This window comes from Octopus bimaculoides, chromosome 15 (assembly GCF_001194135.2).
Source record: "Octopus bimaculoides isolate UCB-OBI-ISO-001 chromosome 15, ASM119413v2, whole genome shotgun sequence".
NCBI classification, from domain to species: Eukaryota; Metazoa; Mollusca; class Cephalopoda; order Octopoda; family Octopodidae; genus Octopus; species Octopus bimaculoides.
The window spans coordinates 10736738-10747772 of NC_068995.1; the positions used below are offsets into that span (position 1 = coordinate 10736738).

General features: G+C 35.5%; 1 protein-coding gene across 1 annotated transcript in view; it reads right to left on the minus strand.

Moving 5' to 3' along the window:
- Window positions 1-11035, minus strand: part of LOC106873239 (plexin-A2) — a gene marked incomplete at its 3' end in the record, with an annotated part of 282570 nt that overhangs the window by 18682 nt on the left and 252853 nt on the right. The window contains exons 29-32 of the mRNA XM_014920511.2: window positions 10652-10798; window positions 10086-10233; window positions 8698-8862; window positions 3178-3353 (exon numbers count right to left, since the gene is read on the minus strand). Coding sequence (XP_014775997.1) covers window positions 3178-3353; window positions 8698-8862; window positions 10086-10233; window positions 10652-10798 — 636 coding nt within the window. The remainder of the gene's footprint in view (window positions 1-3177; window positions 3354-8697; window positions 8863-10085; window positions 10234-10651; window positions 10799-11035) is intronic.

The window sequence follows — 11035 nt, forward strand, 5'->3', positions numbered from 1 at the left end:
AAGGCTTTGGTCGGCCCGAGGCTATAGTAGAAGACACTTGCCCAAGATGCCACGCAGTGGGACTGAACCCGGGACCATGTGGTTGGTAAGCAAGCTAATATATATATGGTGTTAATTCTTTTGTTGGGCAAGGAAGCTGTACACCTGGTAGGGGATGGGTCAAATTTGGAATCATTATAAAGTTAACACATTTAATGCAACGAGTTTCAAGTAGCTAACTACACACACACACACACACACAAAAGAAAAAAGTTATCTCCCCTTCCAGAACTCTATGTTAATTGCTGCATCTTGTCATTTCCTCCCAGAACTGTAACCTTGAAGAATTCTTCCTATCCTGTCCATGCTAATAGGAGTATTTGTTTAACCTTTCAGTTAGATGAACCACAATTAAGCAGAACTACAAAAGGTCTTCCAGCCTTGACCATTCTGTAGATTTGTTTTGGATATAGTGTATTTTTGACTATATCTTCCAATGTATCTCTTTTATTTTCTTTTTTTAAAAAACACAACTTGTGATTTGAGGGTGATTCAACTACTATTTAGGTGCAGGCATGACTGTAAGATGAAGAAGTTTGCTTCCCAACCACTTCATTTTGGGTTCAGTCTCACTGAGTAGCACTTTGGGTAAACGTCTTCTACTATAGGCCTGGGCCATCAAAACCTTATAAATGAATTTGGTAGAAGGAAACTGAAAGAAGCTTATATATGTCTGTGTGAGTGTGTGCATGTTTGTTTTGCATTTCCTTGTTTTGGCTTCATATGATAGTTTTAAACGAATGCCTCTATCACACAAGCATGTCTAGTCATGTGGGAAATATTGTTCAACTAAGAAAAAGGTGAAGGTTGGTGACAAGAACAGCATCTAACTGTAGAAAATCTGCCTCAACAAATTCCATCCGATCCATGCAAGCATGGAAAAGCGGATGTAATGATGTTGATGATGTATTTATGACTATATTATCCAATGTGTCCTTTTGTTTACAGATTTGTCCGGAAGTGGGGTGTACTTCCGGACAAATCTGTAAAAGATTATCTAATCATTATAGCAAGCACTAGTCTTAGTAAATTCATTTGGGAACTGAAAGAACAAAAAAAGCAATATTCGTTAGAATGGTCGGTCATCGGGAGGTCATTCCCGCACAACAAGGGTAGGAGATATTGTTCGCTATGTAATTTAGAACTATATTTCATATTATTCTCTAAGGGTAAGTTGATAAGTAAACTAACAAATAATGCTCTAAGATGTACACATTTTCCAAGACACACATTTCTCTGGTTTAAATAAATTGCAATATGACCAGGTATTATAGTACATTATAGGCAGGCCATATCAATGTATAATTTACCAATAGCAGTTGTGGTTTTTGCAAAAGCTTCTAGAGATAATATAGTATAGATTTCCATTGTAATAGAGGATTGTTTATAATTTATTAATGATATTATTAATAATATTATGAGGGGTTGTCTCCCCTTAACGGACCTTTATTCAAGGAGGAATTTATTTAACGAGTTATTTAAGGACAAATTTGAATATGGACTGGACTTAGAGACGATGATTTGGTATTTATCTTTTGTTCTTAAACTTTTTTTTGCCCTGAAGACGTGTAAGGTAATTTATATGTTTGACTTAAATTTGACAGTCAAATATTGCCTTATACAGAAATGTTGACATAGGAATAAATTTCAATAATAATGGATATTAGCATCAAAACTCTCTTTTATATATATATTTGTATATATGTGGGGGTGGATCATTCTGTATTGCTCCACTTGATGGTGTGTGGATTATTCTTGGCCTTCAAATCCCAGATGTGGCTAGTCCACTTAATGGTTCTCTTCTTGTCTACATGCTAGGAAGAAGACCTATGGTTGGCATATCTTTTTTTAAAAAATTTACTTTCACATAAACCAACATAATTTTTCTTTCAAGTTTCGTTATTTTAAAAAAAATTGATGTTTGAGCAGGGAAGTATCTGGGTTTCTACAGTTACATTTTGGAGTAAACACCTGATGTGATTTATGTGGAATACTGTTTCCCATGTTGCGGGTGTGGCTATAAAAGACTTTCACTGAATAGCTGTTAAAATTGTTCTTATACCTATGGCTATCTGGAAAGTGTTCATTGATCAAGGCAAGGTATTTTCTACCTACATTTGTCTTAACATTCAAACAGAAAGGAAATGGGTGAACCATATAATCTATGTAGGTTTTAGGCTTTATACTTTTTATGGTAGGAGTATAAGCTATCTTCTCTTTGAAGTCACTGTTAGCCAGGATGTTATTATAGTAGAGGGCTGCCTCATCAAATATCTTCTTTGGGGAGGAAAGTTTGAATACCCTATTAGTAATGTAAGCTATAAGGATTTTAAAGACTGTAGGAGGGCGGCGATAACATTGTGTACATCAGTTTTTCGTTAGGTTTATGGAAATGTTCAATATAACCTAATAATCCAGTGGTTGTGCGGTAATAAGTTTGCTTCCTAACCATGTGATTTTAGGTTGAGTCCCATGGCATAGCGCATTGGGCAAGTGTCTTCAACTGTAGACTCAGGCTGATCAAATCCTGGAGATTGGATTTGGTAGACAGAAACATATGGTTGTGATGCATGTGCCTGGTGTACACTTATCAGATGGGTAGTCATGATGGGTGTACTAGACTTCACATATTTGCTCCTCAGTGTCACTTTGCTGGCATACACTGCTATATCACTCAATAATAATAATCCTTTCTACTATAAGCACAAGGCCTGAAATTTTGGGGGAGGGGACCAGTCGATTAGATCGACCCCAGTATGCAACTGGTACTTAATTTATTGAACCTGAAATCATGTAAAGCAAAGTTGACCTCAGCAGAATTTGAACTCAGAAGGTAAAGACAGACAAAATACTGCTGAGCATTTCGCCTGGCATGCTAACGTTTCTGCCAGCTCACCGCCTTGCATAATAATAATAATAATAATAATAATAATAATAAAGTAAGGCCTTACTACATTGCTGTGCTTGTTTTGTTAATATACATGGATGAAAAAAATTTTAGCAAACTAAGATGTGTTATACAAACGCCTAAGTTAAATTTTGATGTGTGGCAGAACCTTTATTGTACATGAAATCCAAACACAAAAAAAAAAAATATAAATGAAATAAAAAAGAAAGAAACTAGAGGAGTGTACATACCTTTGTAGAGAGTAGTCGTGTCAGGAATATTTCCGAGATCATTTTCATGCTATCATCTTTCACCTGGACATCATCATTCAATTTAACTAAGTGCCATATTTTGGTACCTGAATCACTGTCTATTCGCATAATTGGTACTGATGAGCTGTCTGAGGATATAGAATTATCCAAATTACCTATGAAGAAAATTGAATAGAAAAAAAAATCGAAAAAATCTCTAAATTGTTGGATGTAAATGTATATTTGTATAATTTTTTTTTGTTTGTTTTACATCCAATTTTCCATGCTTGAATTATAGGGATAATTTGTAGCTTATATTTGTAGCTTATATTTTTTATGGGTTTTCTTTATATATAAGTGTGTGTGTGTGTGTGTGTGTGTGTATAAAGATATGAATGCTGATCTCAATCTGCTAACTGTTGCAAAGGATATGACAAAGGACTAAGAAGACCTGCCCACCCATGTAACAAGCGCTAGTGCTGGTGCCAGGTAAAAAAAAAAAAGCACCAATACAAACTGTAAAGTGGTTGGTATTAGGAAGGGATTCCATTTGTTGAAACCATGCCAAAACAGACATTTGGAGCCTGGTGCAGCTATATACATATATACACACACACACACACTCATATATATAATAGTGAAAGTGTGTCGCTTAGGTGTTGGGGTGTTCAGCTCATGGTCATAAGGTCAGAAGTTCAATTCCTGGCTGCATGGAGCAAGACACTTTATTTCACATTGCTGCAGTCCACTCAGCTCACAAAAATGAGTAGTACCTGTATTGAAAGGGCCAGCCTTGTCACCCTCTGTGTCACGCTGAATTTCCCTGAGAACTACGTTAAGGGTACACGTGTCAGTGGAGTACTCAGTCACTTGCACGTTAATTTGACAAGCAAGTTGTTCCTTTGATCAGTTTAACTGGAACATTCATTATAAGCAAGGGAGTGCCAAATATATATATATACTATCTTTTTCTCTCACTCTCTCTCTCTCTCCCACACACACACACACACACACACACACGTATACATATGCTGATTAATGCTGAATGAATGAGAAGGAAATGCTCAACATATTGTAGAGGATATGGAGGATATCAAAATTGAAGCTACATATATAATAAGAGGAGACTTCATGTTTATTGCATCGTTTACAATTGTTTCAACAACTTGCAGTGACCAATCCCACATCATGTCTTTGGGCAACAATTTAGTCATGCACATGGTTGCTTCCCAAACCAGATGGTTTCAAGTTCAGTTCCACTGCACAGCACCTTGCGCAAATATCTACTATAGCCCAAGGTCGACTAAAGCCCTGTGAGTGGATCTGGTTGATCGAACTTGAAAGAAACCCATCATGTATATGTGTGTGTGTGTGTGTGTGTTTTGTGTTACTGTCTCCTTGACTTGATATTATATATCTGATCATGGAGAAATATTATCTTGCCTGGGAACAGGTGAGGGTTAGTGACAGGAAGGTGTCCTTGCTAACAATGCAAATTTTGAAGATGTATAATTCTCCATTGTTCTTTGTCTTGTCTATACACTCAGTATACGGTATGAAATCCAATGAAGCAGTCTCAGGATTTATCTGTTGAGTGAAGTACTGTTATTATATACCTTAAACAATTCTGTATGTTCCCCATCATTTGATATGGTTAGTCAGATCTGGATTATTTCAGAGTGCTATATAGAAAGGGTAAAGACCCCCATCAATGACCATGGGATTGCACCTATAAAGTTCCCCTTCAAGGCATAGGTCTGGGCAAAATTGTTTATGGAAGACCAGCAGTCGCCCATGCGTACCAGTCTCCCCTCTCCATGCCGCTGATGTTATCCAAGGGAAAGGCAAAGGCCGATTCAGGTTGGCACCAGTGATGTCACAACTCATTTCTGCAGCTGAGTGAAATGGAGCAACATGAAATAAAGTGCCTTGCTCAAGAACACAACACAAAGCCCAGTCCAGGAATTGAACTCACTACCTCACGATTGTGAGCCTGATGCTCTAACCATGGAACCATGCACTTATATATATACACTACTCAATGCTTTTCCTACAGTTAACCACTCATTATAATGTGAGTGAAAATGTTAGGGTGATGTGATGGAACTTGCTTTTGTTGTAGTTGTAGTAGTAGTAGTAGTAGTAGTAGTAGTAGTAGTTGTTGTTATTCGTTCATGAGGAAGGAAGCGTATTACAAGACACTTGTTCTTGATGTTGTCGTTGTGGATCATCCCCATCTTTTTACCTTTTAGTTATTCAACACTGTGTATCAAGGACTACATTACCCAATGTGTATATCCTTTTGTTAGAATAGCTGGATCATTTTACTGCTATTTCTAGCAATTCAAGTCACTAAATAGTTGCTCCTTTGTCAGTTATTTTTTTTGTTTGTTCAGCAAAGGAATATAATCCTGTCAATTATTTTAGAGGTTAAATGGACTGAGTTTATGAAAAGTAAGCAATATGTTGATGTGTAATTCAAGTTGTATTGGATAATTTATGAAATTTGGGAGATGGCTAGAGAGAAATGTGTGGAGCTTTGTGATATGTGTAGTGTTAACCCACATAGAAGGAAAACCACAAGTGGACTAATTTAATTCAGAGTACAATTTTAACCCACATAAAAGGAAATCATGTGAGTGAATTTTAATTGTTATACGAGCAATTTTGTTCTCTATAATTGTGGAAGTGCAGAAGTAGGCCAAAGAAATGGCCACTTATTTAAGAGTATAATATATGATATGATAGGAGTGAAGATAGCTAGCTCAGTGGTATGGTGCATGCGGTGTAACCTGGTGGGTTGGAAAAGTATCATTCGTTGATAGGGGGAGATAACTCAAAGGAATAGGAGGAATAAAAGAAAGATGGGGAAAGAAGTGGTGAGATTAGATCTGAGAATTGCGGGCTTCAAAGTTGAAATGAAAGAGAATTGAGAGACTTGGTGGTGATATTGGCAGTCCCATCTAACCCATGCCAGCATGAAAAATCAGATGTTAAAACAACAATAATGGTGATGATGATGATGACAATTGTGATGATAATAATGTTGATGGTAACACTGAAAATCATATTTTTGATGATGACAAGTGATGATAATGAATGACAATAATTAAGATAATGATGACTGGATGATGACAACAACGATCACAATGATGACAGCTACAATGACGATGGCAATGATGACAATCACAGTAATCTTAAGGACAACAACGAAGAATATGAAGATTTACGATAATGACAACAACTATGACGATAAATAAATGAAATTATTATTCCAGAAGACAGAAAACTAATTACAATTTAACAGGCATTAACTAGATTGACAACAGAGAGAATTACAACAGATAAACACTACACGACTAATAACATGAAGACATGAAAACTATTGGATCGCTTAGTGTAAATCTGACATGATGACTAAATCATAACACAGGAATATCTCAACTTAACAATCCCATTGATTCCTATCATTAAACAAGAGTTAAATTCATATAGAAATAATGGTATAAATGGTTGTTAGGCTCTAGAATAGAGTTCTTCAACCATTTTCGTAACCATGGATCCCTCTGGTTCCTAACTTTACTGAGATGGATTTTCTTTAAAATTGAATGGCTATCATATTTTTATAACTAAACATTGTTACAAATTGTATAAAACTGGTGCACCTCCACCTCCATTTTAAATGTCTCATCCTTAAATGAATAAACTATTCTGCTTTTAGACCCAAACTTCTGAGTTCTTTTATAGAACTTAGAAAAACTGAAGGGCTGCTGCAGTAAGTGTGTGAATCTGAGAGGGGAATATGTTGAATAAAATCATAATTAACTAATCCTTCTGTATTTTCATTTACCCAAAACCAAGAACTTTTCAACACCCCTCGTAAAAAAACTGTCTGAGATCTTTCACAGGGCTTAGTAAATCTGATAGTGGACCTTGGCACAGTCCTCTGCTTTGCCAGCTCCTTGTCAAATCATCCAACCCATACCAGCATGCGAAGCAGATACTGATGATGATGATGAAGAATAATCCTGATCAAAAGGGTGAATTAATTCGAAAGTGTTAAGAATAAAGAGTAGCAGAGAGAATGTTAGTACAGCACAGATTCTCACAACGTCAACATGCGAACCAAGTGAATGAACAAAGACTCGTGTGAATGCATTATTGTCGTGTGATGTTTTGTAATTAAGCTTTTAAAGCAACTGTTATGACCGTTCAACATTTATTTTGTATAGGTAGCCATATTAAGGTTTTATTTTTATAGTGAAGGCATGCGATTTAATGGTTATGGTATTCAGCTCTTGATCATAAGGCTGTGAGTTCAATACCCGGCAGTGGTCTTGAGCAAGTCACTTTATTTCTCATTGTTCCTGTTCACTCAGCTGGCAAAAAAATGAGTTGTACTTGTATTTCAAAGGGAAGGGTCAGCCTTGTCACACTCTGTGTCATGCTGAATATCCCTGAAAGCTATGCTAAAGGTAGATTTGTCTGTGGAGTACTCAACCACTTGCATGTTAATTTCACAAGCAAGCTGTTTGGTCGATCAGATCAACTGGAACCCATGACATCATAACTGACAGTGCCAATTTTTTTATTATAAAATTCGTAAAAAAAATACCTTCAACCCTTTTGCTATCAACTCATCTGAAAGTGCACCTTGATCTATGACACAAACATCTCGCTTTAAAGCAGCAGTAGTAGTAGTGGTAGTAGTAGTAGGAGCAGCAGCATGGGGGTATGCACTGTAACAGTTTATCACTGCATCCACCATTTGTTGGTAATTCCATTCTATTCCGGTCATATGATGCCACTGCACCCCTCAGGTGACAACCCTCCAACCCATGGGTCTGTCTGGGTAGTCGTTGCTGGTGAAGGATTTTTGAGATAGGAGAGCAAATCCTTTTATGACACAAATAGTAATCAAAGGGATCCATAGGTAAAAAAATTGGTTGAGAACCCCTGAACCCATACCAGCATGAAAAACGGACGTTAAACTTTGATGTTTTCTTTCTTACCAAAATGAATTAAAGGCTGTGAATTTCAATAGGAATATAGTGACAAAGGGATTAATCCTTTTGTGTTCAGATCATTCTGTCAAATGTAATGCTTTTTTTATTCAAATTGTTTTGAATTAATCCTGTATTATCTTAAAGCTTTGAGGTTTTGATGATGTGATTTTTTTAATTTTTAGAATGTCTGTGTAGAATAGGTGTGAGAGGTTTTGTATGGCCAGTTTGAATGTAAAACATGTTGAATATTGGGGCCAGATATGGCTGGTTTAAATGCTAAGGAGTAAAGTAGGGAGCTTCTTTAAGCAGGAGGTTGCTAATCAAGGTATTACCATAACATTGAATAATTCTTGTTTTTTTTTTTTTAGCTAAAGACATGCTAGAATAACAGAATAACACATTAAAACATTAAACAAAACACAACAACAAAAACAACGAAATCTCAAAAACAAAAATAAAAATTTTCGTGGGACAGTTTTTGATTGAAAATTCTTTAGAAATTCTGTTGTCTTACCATTTATTGTTTTAATCGATTGCTGCCTTCTGACAAGTGCAACGTTATCACCATCACTAACTTTATAATGAGAAAGAGTATTTAGTTTCCTCCAGCCATCTTTATAGAGAGTAGTGCTGTCTTCATCTTGCAGAGTAACATGGGAGTTAATATCCTGGTACCATTCTGAAAGACAAACAAAAACGAGCGTCAAAATAGAATGTTGTTGTTATTATTATTAATATTAATAATAATAATAATAATAAGAGTAATGGTCTAATGGTTAGGATATTGCAGTCATGATTGCAAAGTCGTAGTTTCAGTTCCTAGACTGGGTGGTGTGTTGTGTTCTTGAGCAAAACATTTCATCTCACATCGCTCTGCAATCACTTTGACACCTGATGCATGGCACACCTGTGTGCACCTGTTCAGGTAATGTTGATTTAATGGATCGAGTGAGGCTAATGTACAGCATATACATTTGATCACTATAAACAAATGATTTGTGCAGATCATTTGGCAAAAGCTGAACACTTGTACATCATCTTCAACAGGAGAGACCACCATTATTATTATTATTATTATTATGTTTGACTTTTGCTTTACATTTGTACAAATTGGCTCCAAGTCTCACTCAGAGACCTCAAGAGACCACAAGTTATAAGTTCATGTTGGTGTTATGCCTAGGGTGCCATATATTTGGTTTTGCACATAGTATTGTTCTAGAGCATGTTTAAGAAAACATAAGAAAATTATGTGATTGTTTTAAAATTTGAAATTACATAGACAGTATTTTACATAAGATATGGGCAGTTCCCATGAGCACGATCTTTTGAATTTCTGCCATTTTGGAGTTTCCTGTTGCCTGAGCTAGGTAGGAGTATAATGATAACCCCTTTTGCTATTATTCCTAGGTCATTGTTTTAGTCTTGAAGTTCCACATTTTGCCATTTTCTTTTTCAAGATCTTTATACTTGCTCAGTTTTTGGTAGGTCTTGACAGATACGTTTATATCAATTGGGACAGTCATATCAATGAGGAGGCATAATCTTTGTCTGAAGTCTTTCAATATAATATCTGGCCTATTTGCATCTATCTTTCTGTCAGTTTGAATGGTGAAGCTCCAGAGGAGTGAGATGTGATCATTTATTATTATTATCATCATCATCATAATAATTATTATTGTGTGAGAGCAGCACATGCCATCAAAATGACACTGGGGTACAAATATACAGAGCCCAATATGTCTACCAGGATTATTTGTCTGATAAGTGTACACCAGGCTGATGTAGCACAACCATATGTGATATTATGGGGGATGTAAATAAATGCTGGTTGTCAAGTGGTGGTGGGAGGCAAACATGGATATAAACACACACACATTTATAGCTGCAAGTTACATTACTTACCGAGATCCAGGTCATGGACAGGGGGTCTTTGGGAATAGGAAGTGTTCTTATAGAGAGCTTCGACCATTTTCTCTTTAGCTTGAGTGATTGTATCACAATCTAGTACTTTACACTGTATAATTTCTCTAGAATGTTCTACTGAAAGACTCTGAAAAAAACAACAAACAACAGAAAACAACTATATATTCCTTTCTAGTTTTGGCACAAAATCAGCAATTTTAAGGGCAGAACATAGATACTTACATTAACCCCAGTTCACAAGGAAAAATGATAGGATTTGAGACAAATTCAATCAAATGCATCCTAAATTTGTCACAAATCCCATTATTCTTCCTTAGATGCCTGATGAGATGGGTTCGTCTTATATGCCCATGTACTTAAAGTCATACAGAACAAAGTCAAACTGTTATATATGTAACTCCTATCAAAGCAGTAAACAGGCAGAATTGTTGTACTTATTTTATCAATGCTGAAAAGATGAGAGGTAATGTCAATCTTGGCAGTAATCTTAGAACTAACAACAGCTAAATATTAAAGAAACAAAAACGAAACCCAAACTAACTTACCAATGTCTTCGGCTCTATTTTCTCTCTTAATAATCTATCTTCCGATAACGAATATCTTGCATCACCAGTAACAAAATCCACTGGACCTTTCTCTACTTGGAGCTTTATAGCTTTGTATAATTTGAATAAAGCTGGGCCAGCGTGTTCCTATAACAAACAAAATATAATACCAACATATCAACATCAATTTAATCATTCTCATTATCAACATAGTTTTATACATATATATACATATATATACATATATATACATATATATACATATATATATATACATATATATACATATATATATATACATATATATATATACATATATATATACATATATATATACATATATATATATATACATATATATATATATACATATATATATATATA